The 17954-nt window shown below is 53.1% G+C and overlaps 1 protein-coding gene across 4 annotated transcripts in view; it reads left to right on the forward strand.

Moving 5' to 3' along the window:
* Nucleotides 1-17954, forward strand: part of SBNO2 (strawberry notch homolog 2) — a 390195-nt gene that overhangs the window by 189857 nt on the left and 182384 nt on the right. For all 4 annotated transcript variants that reach the window (XM_086946697.1, XM_086946699.1, XM_086946698.1 and 1 more), the window contains one exon: nucleotides 7821-7950. In XM_086946697.1, coding sequence (XP_086802823.1) covers nucleotides 7821-7950 — 130 coding nt within the window. The remainder of the gene's footprint in view (nucleotides 1-7820; nucleotides 7951-17954) is intronic.

Raw genomic sequence — 17954 nt, forward strand, 5'->3', positions numbered from 1 at the left:
GAAGGTAAATCATCAACACATCCCTCGACACCACCATCTTCCCCGAGAGCTGGAAACACGCCGAACTCAGCGCCCTACTCAAGAAACCAACAGCGGACCCCACCGACCTCAAGAATTACCGCCCCATCTCGCTCCTCCCGTTTCCAGCCAAAGTCATCGAGAAGACCGTCAACAAGCAGATGGCCGCTTTCCTCGAGACGAACGGATCCCTCGACCCCTCACAGTCCGGCTTCCGAGCCAACCACAGCACCGAGACCGCCCTCATCGCCGCCACCGACGACATCCGAGCCCTGATGGACAATGGAGAAACAGCGGCCCTCATCCTCCTAGACCTCTCCGCGGCATTCGACACGGTCTGCCACCGCACCCTAGTACGGCGCCTCAGCAACGTCGGAATCCAGGACAAGGCGCTGGAGTGGATCACCTCCTTCCTCGACGGGAGAACACAGAGAGTCCGCCTACCACCGTACAAGTCAGAGGCCACCGAAGTCATCTGCGGCGTCCCCCAAGGATCATCTCTGAGCCCCACCCTCTTCAACGTCTACATGAGCCCCCTCGCGGCCATCGTACGCAAACACAACCTCAGCATAATCTCCTACGCCGACGACACCCAGCTGATCCTCTCCCTGACCAACGACCCCGCCGCCGCCAGAGCCAACCTGCACGAAGGGATGAAAGAGGTAGCCGAGTGGATGACGACCAGCCGCCTGAAACTGAACTCGGACAAGACGGAGGTCCTCATCCTGGGCTCCTCTCCCTCCGCCTGGGACGACTCCTGGTGGCCTCCCGCCCTGGGCACCGCACCCAAACCGACAGACCATGCACGCAACCTGGGCTTCATCCTGGACTCCTCCCTCTCCATGACCAGGCAAGTCAACAACGTCTCCTCGGCATGCTTCAACATCCTACGCATGCTACGGAAGATCTTCTGGTGGATCCCCACCGAGACCAGGAAGACCGTCACCCAGGCCCTCGTCACCAGCCGACTGGACTACGGCAACGCCCTCTACGCCGGGACCACCGCCAAGCTCCAGAAGAGACTCCAGCGGATCCAGAACGCCTCAGCCAGACTCATCCTCGACATCCCACGAACCAGCCACATCTCCGGACATCTGCGAGACCTTCACTGGCTCCCCGTCAACAAAAGAATCACCTTCCGCCTCCTCACCCACGCACACAAAGCCCTACACGACCAAGGCCCGAGCTACCTCAACAGCCGAGTCAACTTCTACGCTCCCAAACGCCACCTCCGATCAGCCAACCACGCCCTCGCCGCCGTCCCCCGCATCCGAAGAGCGACTACAGGAGGAAGGTCCTTCTCCCACCTGGCCGCCAAGACCTGGAACTCCCTCCCGACCGACCTGCGCCTGACCCAAGACCACCTCTCCTTCAGGAAGAAGCTGAAGACCTGGCTGTTCGAGCAGTAGCGGCTCCCCCCCCCCCAGCGCCTTGAGACCCCACGGGTATGTAGCGCGCTTTATAAGTGTCACTGATTGATTGATTGATTGATTAAGTCCCGGTCTTGGCCATTTGCCAGACTGCGACATGGGAGTCAGCAAATACGTTGAGGAAGTAATGCTGCCTTGACAGCCAGATCTGCAGGGAGGGCCATTTTACCCGTTTGAGCCTGTAAGGCTTCTTGATAAGCGAATGCATCTCAGTCCCTCCGCCTTTGGGAGATGCATCTGTGGTATGTGCTCTAAAGGTGAAGAATCTGCTGTTAGACATATCAATCAGAATAAGAAGTTTCTTACTGTTAGCAGCAACCTTTCTGGTGGACACTGTCTACCCGCAGATTTCTTGCTTCCCTACTGCCTCTCCGTTCTAAGATGTGGATGTCTGCTCCATAGAATAAGGTCCCCAGTTAGATAGGGTACGCTGTCACCTACAATTTGTTTACTTTGATCCCCACCTGAGGTCACAGAAGAATGATTCTAAAACTGATGTCAACGGGCAGAGGTGGTGCCTCTGTGCATCTGTGCTCCATAACTTTCAGGACTGAGCCAGAGGAGTCACTGCTGGGAAAGGGTTCTGGATCCAATATAGCACCTTTGATATTCCAAAGGTGAGGAATCCGCAGTCAAAGTCTCAGAAAGAGCAATACTGAAGGTAAGTAACTTGTTCGTCAGATTAGTAACTCTTTCTTGATATACAGCCGGTGCTGTGGTGGGAAGTCTTCTACATGGCTCAGGAGAGCGTGCTTCCCTGACCTATGTTGATCTTCTGGCAACTCATTTGAAAGTACTGTAGGTTTTCTTGATATCTATCTCAGTGAACATGACAATCACTCGTGTCCACTGAGGGTATTCCTGTTTTCGTGGTTTGAGGCCCTAGAGATTGGCTCTGAGGTCAAGGGGACATGTATAGTGCACCCCTCTTTAACAGAGAGTGCCTGCTGCCCTATCTACACAGGCTGTGGTAGCCTAAGAGTGGTGGCAATATTCATCTGTACAGAGCAGTACCGTACCCCTGTGCCCTCTAGGAGGGGCTAACTACCAGCTCCCTCCTGGTAAAGTGTGTGTAGTATCATTCACTTGGGTTCTTTTTGCCTCAGTGGTATTTATGGTGTGTGTATTTTGGGAGCCAGAGTGTTCACTGAGTGAGGATGGGGAGCCATTGTGTTTAACCTGAGCGGAGCTGGTGTCTGGTCTGCTGCATATTCCAGCTCACCCATGCCCCTCCCTACTCTTAGTAGAAGCTTGGTGAGTTGGGGTAGGCATTAGCTCTTCTCTGTATTTAGATAAGACTCGTTTTTGGGACAACCCCATCTCTTTGTGCTGGGTAATGGTCAGGACCTCCTGGTCTGGAGTTAATTAAAATTCCTCTCTGGGATATAGGATAGGGAGGTACCAGGGAACGGGAGAGTCGTCCTCACACGGACTGATCACACAATGAACATGCAGACATTATGCCGCAGGATTGGAGGGGCACCCAGGATACAAAATTAGCAGGCTCCAAGATTGAATTAGCCTGTCACTCAGTGAATGATTAAAAAAACTGGCTTCATCGGCTAGGAGCTCGTCAATAAAGCTTCATGGAGGAAGCCGAGCTCTACGAAGGGGAGTCCAAAGATTGGATTGCCATTCTTGTTTATAGCGTTTGAACTTGAGAAGGGGCCTCTGTGACAGATTACAGATGAAAGGAATTTGCCAATCTGATGAAGGAGTTTGGCTTCAGTTTGTCAAGTGGGGCTTCGGAGGCTACTCTGTCCTTCAGAACACAAGGAGACTTCAGACAGCTGCTCAAGATAAGGAAATTTGCTGCCTGTCAACATCGAGGGAGACGGGAAGCTCCCTGTTGTCATTGAAGGTGAGACTTCTTTGCCCCTCCCCTGTGGGAGCTTCTAGTTAACGTCTGTAGCTGCAGAAGAGTGCCCTGTTAAAGAACTTAGCATTTCATCCCTTGGTCCCTGCCCCAGAACTTGCAGTCTTCAGCTTTGTCCTTGCTTGTCCTGCACTGGTTGCAAGTAGCACCATCCCCATGGGTGCCTGGCTACTCGATGTGTGATGTGACGTGAAATGGGACTTATATAGCGCGCTACCACTCCAAGGAGTATCTTGGCTCTTGGATTCCAGAAAACAGCAGGTAGTAGATGAAAAAAGGCTACCAGTCTAAGAAGCACATCATATGAATCCCATGCATTCGGAGTTGGACAAGGAGTAGATCCATGTTTTTAGAGACTTTCAGAATTTTAGTTCAGTCGTGGATTGACGCAAGGAAGAGGGAAGTTTGTTAGACTGTGACCAGCCGGCTCTTTGGTACAGACCCCCACATCTTTGTGTCATCTGAAGGTACCTGGTAGACTGGCAGTCTAGCCAGCCACTACCCTCCTTTAGCTAGCCCAGTGGCTACTGCACTATTGGGACCCCAGTAATTGTGCCAAGACACCAGGTAGCCCTCTTCAGACCTCTGGCACCCCAAAGCAATGTCCTCACCAAGGAAGGGTGGGCATTTCTGTTGGTTTGGGTGGTGGGACAGTGGGTGGACCAGGATTATTTGACTTCAGATGTACTGCTGAAACCCTAACACTGTTACTCAAGTATTGGTACCATTGTTCCAGCTTTGAAGAGTAACCCTGAGCAACATGATCTGTGTAATACAATGTTAACTGTGTTCTTTTAGTGCTTTGGTTATAGGCACTGTATTACTATTTGGGGTCACAACTCTGGCCCAGACGGTAGTAGAGATTTCTAGTTTTCACTGCGTATCTTAGTTTTATATGTAGTATCTTTTTCTTGTGTGTATAGTAAATAAATTATTTTTGATTAAGTAAAGCAATGACTGGACATATACCTTACTTGTTGGTATTATGGTGTAAACTGTACTCTGGATGTCTAACCCACCTCATCTGCTTGAGTAAGCCTTGGACTTCTCTGTCTCGCTACCATGAGAGAATAGAGTGCTGAAGAGGAGTACTTGGTTATCCATTTGGGGTCTAGTTATAGTGTAGCCACAGGATACCAGTGGTGAACAGATACAATTCTACAACTGGAGCCCAGTAGCCCCTGACTGCCCTAGTGACCCATGAACCTGTTCTTCACAACCTGGTTAGTCACTGGCACAGAATGATTAGATTGAAGCTTTTCCACCTCTAACGTGTTATCAGGTCATACACATATTACTAGGCTTCCCATAGTATTGCCTTTAAACCCTACAGTATCATCTGGGTTTGGGAAACATGATGGTCCAGGTCAAGGGGTATCCTAAGATGACCCCCTCTCTTGTATACAAAGAACATTACCCCCAGAGGCAAGTTGCTTGAACTGGTCATCTCTCAGCCTTGCCAGTCCAGTTGTATTCCAGCCAATCAGAATTCTGTGGAGGCTGGTAGGATTTTGAAGTTATTAAAGCCAAACTCAACCAATTCTGAAATCTGCATACTTCATTAATTATCATTTCATTGAATAGTATGCACGGTTATATATTATGCGCACTTGCAGAGCTAAGGAAGCAGTCAAATCAGAACTTTAACTTTAAGACACTATATCTTCAGCATGTTATTGAACTTTGTTTGCTGCACCACAGAGAGAGGTTTTCAAAGCTTCATTTTAGTGCTTAGCTGCAAACCGACAAAGAAACTGTCAATAAAGTATGTTTTCAATTTACTAATGTGCTCAGTAATGAAGAAGAGTAATGAATTGCCCTGAAGAAGTTCTCATGCAAATGAAACGAAACACATTGACTGGAAAACATTTTTGGAAATTAAAAAAACATATAAAAGTATTTGTAATATATGAATCTGATGACTACAGATTTTGTTCCTGGACTGTGTGCTTTGCAAGTGCTCTTAATATATAGATGATTTACACCAATATAAGAACATAGGTAATGACTCGGCTAGCCTAGCCCCACACCACAGCCGAGGCCCAGACCCTCTGATACAGCCAGATGTGGTTTTTCTGAGGTCTTTGGATGCCAAGGTTCTGCAGATTGCCGGATTGTTGCAGACCTGCTGATGTGGCAAGGGCGTCATGGGTGCAGTGGCCTCTGTGAAGTTGTGTGGGCAGTGGCTTTGCTGAGTTGTTTGGATGCACTTCCCATGGGGATGGTCATGTGGTGGCACGGCTGAGGTGACGGGATGTTGTGGTGCAGGTGTGGTGGTGCAGAGTCCTGTTGCTGATTTGACTGTGGTCATCAGTGGTCTTCTGTTATGGTGGTGAGGTGCAGTGGTGCTGTTGTGATAGGGGACTGTTGTCCTGTTGCAGTGGTGTATTGCGATGCATAAGTGGTGAGGTTCAGCCGTGCTAATCTGATTATGGGCTGCACTCGTCCTGTTGAGATGATGTGTTGTGTTTGTGCGGATGTGTTAATATTAGTATTTAGAGTTTTATATAGCGCTAGCTAGAGCCGGGGGTATCAGAGCGCTTTACATGTTATGTGATAACGTTTACAAGACGTACATGAGGGGATTCATAAGTCATAGTTGAACAATACAGCATTAAGTGGTTATAAAGAGACACAAGTATCACACAAGGACGCACGGAGGAAGGGCCTCGGTTGTGGGAGGATTGTGAATGAGTCGATGGGCAGGAGTCCGGAGGACTCAATGATCATCTCGATGGTGTGTTGTTCTGGTGCCTGGTGATGGGCTGTAGTTGCCCCTTGAGGTGGTGGTGGTGCTGATGCTACACTCTCCCTGTTGAGATGGCCCGTTGTGCTGGTGTAGATGTGGTAGGCTGGTGTGTGGAAACTGTCTGTAGTCATTCCTTGAGGTGGTGTGTAGTGGTTTACGATGTGATGCTGGCCACCCCTCGCTTTGTTGAGATGGTGTTTTGTGTTTGTGCTTATGTGGTAGTCCGGTTCGTGGTGATGGGCTTTAGTCATTCCTTGAGGGGATGGTAGTGGTGATGCTGATGTGATGGTGGGCTGCACTCGTCCTGTTGAGGTGGACTGTCTTGCTGGTATGTTGTGATGGGTTGTAGTTATTCCTTGAAGTGGTGGTGCTGATGTGATGGTGGGCTGCACTCCCCTGATGTGTTGTGCTGGTTAGGATGTGGTAGTCTGGTTCGTAGTGGTGGACTGTAGTCATTCCTTGAGGTGGTGGTGCTGATGTGATGATGGGCTGCACTCATCCTGTCGAGGTGGTGTGTTGTGCTGGTGTGTGGTGATGGGCTATAGTCATTCCTTGAGGTGGTGGGTTATGGTGGTGCTGATGTGATGGTGGCCTGCCTTCATCCTGTTGAGGTGGTGTTGCGGATGTGGTAGTCTGGTGCGTGGTGGTGATGTGGTGGTTGGCTGTAGTTGTCATATGAAGTGGTGGCTAGTGGTGCTTCTATTGAAGTGTTGAGTGCAGTGACCCCGCTGTGGTGGGGTGCAGGGACCCTGCTGTGGTCGTGCGGTGTGGTGGCCCTGTTGCAGTGGTGGGGTGCAGTGGCTCTCTTGAAGGTGTGGTGTAGTGGCTCCCTTGCAGTCCTGGTGCGGTGCAGTGGCTCCCTTGCAGTTGTGGTGGGATGCAGTGGCTCTCTTGCAGTCGTGGTGCAGAGGCTCTCTTGCTGTCTTGGTGGGGTCAGTGGCTCTCTTGCAGTCGTGGTGGGGTGCAGTGGCTCCCTTGCAGTCGTGGTGGAGAGCAGTGGCTTCCTTGCAGTCGAGGTGTGGTGCAGTGGCTCTCTTGTAGTCGTGGTGGGGTGCAGTGGCTCCCTTGCCATCGTGGTGTGGTGCAGTGGCTCCCTTGCCATCGTGGTGTGGTGCAGTGACTCCATTGCAGTCATGGTGTGGTGCAGTGGCTCCCTTGCAGTCGTGGTGGGGTGCAGTGGCTCCCTTGCAGGCGTGGTGGGGTGCAGAGGCTCTCTTGCAGTCGTGGTGTGGTGCAGAGGCTCTCTTGCAGTCGTGGTGGGGTGCAGTGGCTCTCTTGCAGTCGTGGTGTGGTGCAGAGGCTCTCTTGCAGTCGTGGTGAGGTGCAGTGGCTCTCTTGCAGTCGTGGTGTGGTGCAGTGGCTCTCTTGCAGTTGTGGTGTGGTGCAGTGACTCCATTGCAGTCGTGGTGTGGTGCAGAGGCTCCCTTGCAGTCGTGGTGGGGTGCAGTGGCTCCCTTGCAGGCGTGGTGGGGTGCAGAGGCTCTCTTGCAGTCGTGGTGTGGTGCAGAGGCTCTCTTGCAGTCGTGGTGGGGTGCAGTGGCTCTCTTGCAGCCGTGGTGTGGTGCAGAGGCTCTTTTGCAGTCGTGGTGAGGTGCAGTGGCTCTCTTGCAGTCGTGGTGTGGTGCAGTGGCTCTCTTGCAGTCGTGGTGTGGTGCAGTGGCTCTCTTTCAGTCGTGGTGTTGCAGTTGATTTGCCTCAATCCTGTAGTTTCTCTGCTCAGACCATCTCTCTTTTTCTCTCCTCACAGGCAATACTTTGGCAGCTCCACAGATTTCTTCTCTAGTGGCGCCATCAGCAGACCCTCTTTCCAGGACACCAGCTATGCAGGAACAGAGAGCTCGTCCAGCCTGGCGCCACGGAGTGTGGACTTTCTGCAGGTGAGAGCCCTTACTTGTACCCAGTGATGGGCATGGCTGTTGCTTCTGAACTTGCCTGTTCTCACTGAGTGCGTTTCTGTGACGTCGTCACTTGTCTGTGGTTAGTGATCAAAGTGCTGTGGCCTTTAACATTACCTGTGGCAAGTGATGGGCCAAATGTGGCCACCGACTAATCAGTGACTAGTTATGACTTCTCATTCATTGGAGTCCAGGGATGAGCCTGCTGTGGCCGCCGACCCTTCTTGTGCCTCTTGAAAGGTCTGCTGTGGCTCTGACCCTACCTGTGACCACCGTTGGACCTACTGTGGCCTCTGACCCTACCAGTGCCCCAGGATAACACTACCGGTGTCCCTTGATAGGCCTGCTGTGACCTCTGACTCTACTGCTGCCCCTTGATAGGCCTGTAGTGACAACTGACCATACCAGTCCTCGTTGATAGGTCTGCTGTGACCTTTGACCCTACCAATACTCTTTGATAGGCCTGACGGTGCTCTTGATAGGTCTGCAGTGAAATCTAGCCCTACCTGTGTCCTTTGATAGGCCTGCTGTGACCTCTTACTCTACTGCTGCTCCTTGATAGGCTTGCAGTAACCTCTGACCCTACGAGTACTCGTTGATAGGCCTGCTGTGACCTCTGACCCTACCTGTACTCGTTGATAGGCCTGCTGTGACCTCTGACCCTACCTTTGCACCTAGATTGGCCTGCCTGCTGCCCCAAGCCCATGAAAGGCCTTCCTGTGCTGCTGCTCATTGTGCTTTTTTAAACGCTGCCTACTGCGTATTTTCCTCTCTGCTCATTACATAATTTATATTTTTGTCACTTCTCGGAAGATGCTTTCACAATGATTTCTCACTGTGTTTGCCTTCCCACAATTTGTTTTAAAAAAAAAAGTGTCTGGCTGGTGTACAGCTGCTGCGATCTCTGCCCTCTCAGTAGATAGTGGCCACCACTAACCGAGCAGAATCCGCTGGAGTGGGGTGGGGTGGGGTGAGGGGGGACTGTGGGAGAGGGGAGTGGACAAGCCCCCCCCCCCGCCCACCACCCACCCTTCTCTGCGGACAGCCCGCTCACCCCTGAGGAAGCAGAAGACAGTCTGGTGTCTCTGGGCATTTCAGGGCATTCTGTGCATTCTCTGTTGGGGCTGAGAGGAAGTGATCCCCATGTCAATACCAATATCCATCTGTAGGCGCTACGATTGTAGACACAGGTTTAAAGATGTCTTTACATTGTATACTGAAGAGCCAACTCTAGGCGCTGTGATTGAGGACACAGGTATAGAGGTGTCTTTACATTGTATACTGAAGAGCCAACTCTAGGCGCTGTGATTCTGGACACCGGTATAGAGGTGTCTTTACATTGTATACTGAAGAGCCACCTCTAGGCGCTGTGATTGTGGACACAGGTATAGAGGTGTCTTTACATTGTATACTGAAAGGCCACTCAAGGCGCTGCGATTGTGGACACAGGTTTATAGGGGGCTTTATGTAGTAGGGGATCTCTGTGTATAGTCATAATCTAGTGAATAGTCCCGCCCATGTGCGTGGACCCCGGAGCAATCAAAAATAATCTCTTAAGCTGTCTTCATTGCAGTCCTGCATAGACACTTAAGAGAAAATTAAAGACAATAATGCAGCCTGTACCTACAAGGCTACACTGTCCAGTATTTCAACTAGAAATGCCAAGGATATTACACCAATAACACATTCAACACAGTCTGTCAAGTTTCCCTACTAGAGAAACTTTCCTCCCCTCACCAAGTCCTTGAAATGATAGAGAGGAAGGAATAGACAGACAAGCATCCATAGGCTGCCATTATGTGTCTGGAAAAGGGATACCATGCCTTTAAGCAACTCTCTAGAGACCCTCGGTATCCCAGCATGCACAGCCCACTCCTTTTACTTTCAGTTCTTTTTTCCGGCTCCTGCTAGCAGGACCCTGGAGCATTGAGCTCTCCCTTTTTGGGTGTTTTGTGTAATTTTTGGCACTTTTAAAGTGTTAGAGTGTGTTCACTCGAAGTATTTTTGCTTCTTCTTCACTTTGCTGGAGTTTTCTGTGGCTTTTGGTCAATTTTTAATCAAATATGCCTACCTTATTCGATAAATGTCCTGAGTGTGCCAGAAAGATGGCAAAATCAGATCCACACATGGTGTGTATCCTGTGTCTCCCTTCTTCTCATGTCCCTGAGACTTGTGAGATCTGCCAGCAGTTCTCCAGGAGGACCCTGAAGGACAGATAGAAGATCAGGCTCCAAGGACTGGAGCACAGAAAGCAGCAAGGTCCACGTGGGTCTGGGCATGATGGGGCCTCTTCCTCTGCCCGTGCTTCGGCCTCTGGGGGGCTCCCCAGTAAGGAGAAGGCCAGAAAACGCCACAGGTCTCCGTCGGCATCGATAGCCTCGACGTTGAGAGGAATAACCAGGGTCTGCTCCCCGTCTCCCCAGGGCTCTGGGTTGCAGCGACTTCAACGTTCGATGTCGAGGGGATTGACGTCGAGGCCTCCGATGAGGTCGACGTGGGGGACTGCTTCGTCGTCAAGCTATCATCGACGTTGAGAGGGTTCAAGAAGGCACCAGCGCTCACCGTCGAGGAGATGCCGAGAAGACGATCATCGACGTCGAGAAGACGATCATCAACATCGAGAAGATGATCAACATCGAGAAGACGATCATCGACGTCGAGACACTGATCATCTACGTCGAGATGCCGATCATCGACGTCGAGAAGACGATCATCGACGTCGAAAAGGCGCTCAGCGTCGAGGAGGAAAGCATCGTCGTCCGGGGGCGTTCCAAAACCAGGATGGAGTACTCGGTGTCCACGGTCGCAGCGGCGCCGTCGCTCGTCTACCAGGGGTACAGCCTCGAGGTGTCCCCCTTCAGGTCGGGCGAAGAAAAGAAGGAGAGTGGAAGAGGCTCCGGGCTCGGAGTACTCGCAAGTCTATTCGCCCTCCAAGCCGAGGTCACCTACACCTCCTCCATTACCCAAAGACCCTCCTCCGCGTAATCTGACGCCTCCTCCACCGCCTCCTCCTCCTCATCATCCTCCGCCTCCTCCACCACCACCTCCACCGAGGTCTGTCCCGTTGCCACATCTCCCGACGCCGCCTACGTGGCCACCACAACCTAGGCTCCCGTTTCGGCCTCCACAGCTCCCTCCTCTACAGCCAGTGGACCGTCCGAGCCCGCGGAGGTCGAGATCTTGCTCCAGACGGAGGGATAGATCCAGTAGTCGCCGTAGCTCTTCTACGAGATCCAGACGGCGCCACAGGAGGGACCGGTCAAGGTCCCGCCACACGGAGTCATCCAGTGCCAGGGACTATTCACCTACTCTGTCGTACTTCCCTCTGGCGAGGGTCGCCCTTTTGCTGCCCTTGGTGCCAGGGCTGGTGGAACCTGTCATGGAGCTATTCCTCACCCCTGCGGCTACGAGATTGGCACCTTCCAGGCTGCAGAAAAAATATAGGGCTCCTGGCTCGGACCCAGCGTTTCTTCGTTTGGATCCCGCGCTGGACTCGGTAATTGTGACGGCAGCAAGTAAACAGCACGCCACCACCCCGTCATCGACAGTGCCTCCTGACAAGGAGAGCCGCTGATGGATTCGGCAGGCAGGAAGGTTTGCGGGACGGCCTCCACGTCAATGAAGGCCGCGAGTGCCTTAGCACTGTTGGGACGCTACGATCGGGCTCTGTGGGAGTCCCTCCAACAGTTCTCGGAACACCTTCCCCGGGAGAAAAGGGAAGATTTCCAAGAGATCCTTGCTGAAGGACTGCTGGTCTCCAACCAGGTGATAAGTTCGGCTGCGGATTTTTCTCTCTTGGCAGCCCACAGGTACTGTCACGGGGTCAACATGAGGCGTCACGCCTGGTTACGTCTTACATCCTTGAAGCCCGAGGCGCAGCAGAGAGGTGCCAACCTACCCTTCTCTGGCGAGACCCTCTTCGGGAAACATGTGGACGACGAGATGGCCCGCATGAAGGCGGAGGCGGAAACCCTGACGGCTGTTGGGTTGGAAAAGCCTAAGGAACAGAAAAAGACCTTCCGCCCGTTCCAGAGGAGGTACGGGGCGCAAGCCAGAGGGCAAGGTCGACAGGCTGGACAGCCACAGCAGCTGTTCCAGCGGAGACCGTTCCAAAAGCGCCAGAGGGGCCGAGGTGGTCAGCAGTCTTCTTCCGCGACCGTAGGCCCGACTGGGTCTAGGCCCTGAGGTGCTACTTCCCCTTCATCCGTTACCCGCTCCGGTGGGGGGAAACATCCAACATTACCTGGCAGAGTGGAGAAACATTACTCAGGACAAATGGGTGCTGAATATTGTTTGCAATGGATACAGTCTTCGTTTTCTCAGCCCGCCTCCAGCGATTCCACTGGTTGGCTCGCAGTTCCAACTGTGCGAGCTCCAGGTGGAGGCCGATACCCTGTTAAGAAAAAGGGCGATAGAAGACGTCCCTCTGTCTCACAGGGCAAAGGGTCTTTACTCACGCTTCTTTCTAGTACAGAAGAAAGACAAGAACGAGTTCAGACCCATTCTGAATTTGCGACAAGCAAACAAGTGGATTCTCAGGGAAAAGTTTTGCATGCTGTCTTTGCACCAGATTTATCCTCAGCTGCAGAGAGGAGACTGGCTGTGCGCGATAGATCTGCAAGATGCGTACTTCCATGTGCCCATTGCACGGAAACATCGGAAGTTCCTGCGCTTCCTCGTCGGCACTAATCACTATCAGTACACCGTACTACTGTTTGGAATGAAGTCTGCACCCAGGACTTTTTCGAAATGTATAGCTGTGGTGGCAGCGCACCTGAGAAAGAAAGAGGTGTTTGTCTACCCGTACCTGGACGATTGGTTAATCAAAGCCTCCACCTTCCAGGAAGCGCAATTGCACTTCAACAAGACGGCCGTCCTGCTGAACCGACTGAGGTTGCACTTAAATCTGTCCAAGTCTGTCCCGATTCCTGTACAGTGCCTGCAGTATTTGGGAGCCTCCATCAATACGCTGTCGGCAAGCGTGTCTCCTTCGGAGGAGAGACGCTTATCCATCCTTCGGAAGGCTCAGGCTCTCATAGCTGCTCCATCTACAACAGCGAGGACGTTGTCTTCTCTTCTAGGATCGATGGCCTCTTGTATCTTCCTCACTCCGCACACGGGCCTACACATGAGGCCGCTACAGGAATGTTTGGAGGACCAGTGGGACCAGAGGAAAGGGCGTTGGGACGATTAGATCCAGTTGTCTCTTCACGCCCAACAGTCCCTGAGACGGTGGTGCTCGGCAGAGAATCTCCTCAGAGGGGTTCCTGTCCACAAGGACATCCTGACTCAGACTATTGTGATGGATGCGTCTCTCCTGGGCTGGGGAGCGCATTCAGACCATCTACAGATCCAGGGAACGTGGTCCCTGGGTGAGTCCACGTATCACATCAATTTCCTGGAACTCAGAGGTGTTCACTTGGCGCTGAAAGCCTTTCATCCGTCCTTCCAGGCCAACTCCTTGCTTGTGCAGACGGACAATACGACCACAATGTATTACCTCAACAAGCAGGGGGTTTCGAGATCGCACGCACTGTCACAGGAAGCGCAGGCGATCTGGCACTGGCTGTTAGCCAGAGGGCTGACGATAACGGCGACGCATCTGCCAGGTGTGCAGAATGTTCAGTCGGACGCCCTCAGCAGGTTGCTTCACGAAAACCACGAGTGGGTCATAAACAACGAGGTGCTCGACGACATCTTCTCCATGTGGGCACTCCAGAAGTGGATCTGTTCACCACCGTCGAAAACAGCAAATGCCGCAACTTCGCCTCGAGGTATTACCAGCCGGGGACTCTGGGGAACGCGTTATGGATCAGCTGCTTGAACAGCTTTCTGTAGGCTTTTCCACCCATTCCCCTGATTCCGGCGGTGCTCATCAAGCTGGCCCGGTCCCAGGTGCGGATGATCCTCATTGCCCTGGAATGGCCCAGGCAGTGGTGGTTCACGGACCTGCTTCACCGGTCGATCCTGCCTTATCGGCGGCTGCCGTGTCGGCCGGACCTTCTCACGAAGTTCGGGGGGCAGATGGTGCACCCCAACCTCTCATCATTGAGTTTGGCGGCAAAGCTCCTGAGATAGTGCAATATGGCAACTTGAATCTTCCTGAGGATTGCATGGACATATTGAAGGAGGCTAAGAGGCCTGATTGCTCCGGGGTCAACGCACATGGGCGGGACTATTCACTAGATTATGACTATAACAGAGATACCCCTACTACAGAACTGGAGTTACAGGTAAGAAACTACTCCTTACATTGTATACAGAAGAGTCCACTCAAGGCGCTGTGATTGTGGACACAGGTTTAGAGGTGTCTTTACATTGTATACTGAAGAGCCACCTCTAGGTGCTGTGATTGTGGACACAGGTTTGGAGATATCTTTACATTGTATGCTGAAGGGCCCCTCAAGGCGCTGTGATTGTGGACACAGTTTTAAAGATGTGGTTTCACTGGATAATGAAGGGCCTTTTTGTGGGTGTATGTAAGAATGTATAGTTAGCTATATATACTGAAAACGTTCACATGTGACGGGTTCCTGCTCTGAAAGAAGTGGGAGGGATGCATTTGTTTTGATTTTTGTTTTGAAGGTTTTATATAGCGCGAACAAGACTCTTGCGAGTATCAGAGCGCTTTACAAGACATAAGTAGAAGGCAAGATATAGCATTCAAAGATCTAAGTGAAGATGGTATACAAAGCTCTTAAAAGAAAAAAATACTGTTATAGAAGAGTTCCCTGCTTCATCTACAGTTTAGTGGTTCATGGTGGAGCTCTTGGGGTCACGTCAGTCTCTCGCAGAGATGATTAGTCTGGTTGGACAGCGTGTCTTTCATGTGGGCTCCAGTGATGTTGAACAAGCGTTAGACCCGCAACTGAATTTCTTGTGGAACTGCTAGGAGTACTGGTTGTCGACCGCTAGCAGACCCTTCTTTCATTGGCTATGGTGGCTGGGCCCCAGTGCGCTACTATTGCACACTTACGAAACGCGTGCTGTAGACTGGTGACTCATTCATGGTTTGTTGAACCATTGCGGATACGATCAGGTGATGTATCATTCTACTTCATGGCTTGTTGTGTCCTCCCTCTATCTTGAGCTGCTCAAATTCTTGCTCAAAGTCTCTAGTAAGCGCAAGCATGAGAAAGCGAAATGGAACTTAACTTCTGTAGTAGGGGATCTCTGTGTATAGTCATAATCTAGTGAATAGTCCCGCCCATGTGCGTGGACCCCGGCAATCAAAAATAATCTCTTAAGGTGTCAAAATAATGCAGAAACTGCAAAGACACTTAAGAGAGAATTTAAAGACAAATAATGCAGCCTATATCCACAGGCTACACTGTCCAGTACTTCAACTAGAATTTCCACCAAAAAAGCACCACACACAACACAGCCTGCAGTTTCTACCATAGAGAAACTTGCCTCCCCCAGTCAAAGACTCTGGAATGATAGAGAGGAAGGTAGGGACAGACAAGCCCCATAGGCTGCCATTATGTGGCTTAAAATAGGATACTGTGCCTTTAAGAGAACTTTCCAGAACTTCTCCCAGTATCCCAGAATGCATAGCAGGTCCCTCTTACTTCAGTTCTTTTTTCCGGCTCCTGCTTACAGGACCCTGGCATTGAGCTCTCCCTTTTACAAGGGTTTATTGAATTCGTTTTTGCACTTTTAACTTTTAAAAGTGTTGCTGTTACTGCTTGGTGTTCTCTTCTCACTTTTGTGCTGTTTTTAGGCGTTTTGGGGCTCCGAAATGCCTGGCCTTTTTGTCAAGTGCCCAGCATGTGAGAGGAAGAAGGCCAAAAGCGACCCCCATGATGTCTGCATCGTGTGCCTTCCAGACGATCATGGCCCTGAGGAGTGTGTTATCTGCCAGCAACTTTCTGCTAGGACACTCAGGGACAGATTGAAGATCAGGCTGGCTGGCCTGGAGGATAGGCGCCAACGTGCTGCAGGTGGGTCTGGGCAGCCTGGGAGGGATCCCTCTGCCTCTGCTGAGGCCCCTGGGGGGCTCCCCAGGGGCAGGAAGTCCAGCCAACGGTCCCATTCTCCGTCGGCGTCGATGGCATCGACGACGGCGTCGAGAGGGATGACGACGGCGTGCTCCCCTTCTCCCCGGGGCTCCGGGTCGAGACGGCGCGACGGCTCGACGGCGAAGGAGAAGCCGACGTCGAGGCCGCCGTCGACGTCATCGTCTTCGTCGACGTCGAGGTCATACCGACGCCGAAGGCACAGTGACGTACATCGACGCTCGCCGTCGAGGCGGCGCCGACGCTCGCCGTCGAGGCGACACCGTCGGTCGTCGTCGAGGCGACACCGTCGATCTCCATCGCGGCGACGCCGCCGATCGACGTCGAGGGGCTCCTCGACGTCGGGAACATCAAGGCGACGGCGGCGCTCGTCGTCGAGGGCGGACCGCCCGACGTCGAGAGGACGCCGAAGGTCGACGTCGAGGAGTCGGCGTTCGACGCCGAGGAGGAGGCGGTCGACGCCGAGGAGGCGGCGCTCGACGCCGGAGTCCAGGAGACGTCATTCGACGCCGGAGGAGCGTCGTTCTGCGTCCAGCAGACAGCGGTCAGCGTCGGGGAGCAGGTCACCCGCTCCAAAACGGCGGAAAAGGGACTCTAGTCCCAGGAGTCACGCTGCTTCCAGCGGTGGTCGCAAGAGGAAGAGGTCGCCTGCGGATGGGGATGGGTCTCCGCGCCCCTCGCCTGGAGGGACACCGGGCTCGGTGTACTCGGAAGTGTACACTCCGTCCCGGCCCAGGACTCCGACTCCTCCCCCCGTGCCTAAGGAGGACCCTCCGCCCAAACCACCACTGCCTTCAGAGGACACTCCTCCACCTCCGGTCCCTCCGCATGGGCCCGCACCGCAGCCGAAGGTTCCTCCTCCGAGGTCCACTTCCCTGCCGTCCCTGCCTGCTCCTCCCAAGGGGACTCCGAAACCGAAACCCCGGGAGGAGCCGAAGACGCCTCGTGATGAGCCAAGGAAGACCCCTCCGCGCAAACCGAAGGAGCGCCCACGGGCTGGCAGGTCTCGCTCTCGCTCTGGGCGGAAGGACAGATCGAGGCACAGATCGTCCACGAGATCGAGGCACCGCCATAGGAGGCGCGAGTCTCGCTCTCACACGAGGTCCTCTGGGACCAGGGATTATTCACCTACCCTATCGGGGTCTCCGGACACCAGAGTGTCCCCGATAGATGACCTGGTGGCCTTTCAGGACGTACTGTTGCGGGGCGCAGCGAAGCTCGGCATCTCCCTGACGGTGCCTACACCGAAGACATCGGTCATCTTCGAGACGCTGCATCAGAGGCATCTGTCTCGTCCTCTCCTGCCCCTGGTGCCGGGCCTGGAAGAACCTGCTATGGCTCTGTTTCTCACCCCGGCTGTGACGAGGGCGGCCCCTTCGAGATTACTTAAGAAGTACCGAGCTCCCGAATCGGATCCGGCCTTCTTGAGGGCCGAGCCTCCACCTGACTCCGTCATCGTCACGGCGGCCCGCAAGCAGCATGCCACCACCCCGACCTCCACGGTTCCCCCGGACAAGGAATCGAGATGGATGGACTCGGCAGGAAGGAAAGTTTGTGGTACTTCCGCGACCTCCATGAAAGCGGCGAGTGCCACGGCTTTGTTGGGTCGCTACGACCGCGCCCTCTGGGACTCCCTTGAGCGCTTTGCGGAGCATTTGCCCCGGGAGCAGCGTGAAGACTTCACGGAAGTCCTGAGTGAGGGGATGCTGGTGGCCAACCAGATAATCAGCGCGGCTGCGGACTCTTCCCTGTTGGCGGCTCACGGATTTTGCCACGGGATCAACCAGCGGCGTCACGCATGGCTCCGGCTTACGTCCCTGAAACCGGACGCACAGCAGAGGGTGGCCAATCTGCCGTTTTCCGGTGAGACCCTCTTCGGGACACATGCCGATGATGAAATGGCCCGCATGAAGGCGGAGGCCGAAACGCTGACGGCTGTGGGCCTGGAAAAGCCCAAGGAGAACAAAA

This window comes from Lissotriton vulgaris, chromosome 12 (assembly GCF_964263255.1).
Source record: "Lissotriton vulgaris chromosome 12, aLisVul1.2, whole genome shotgun sequence".
NCBI lineage: Eukaryota > Metazoa > Chordata > Amphibia > Caudata > Salamandridae > Lissotriton > Lissotriton vulgaris.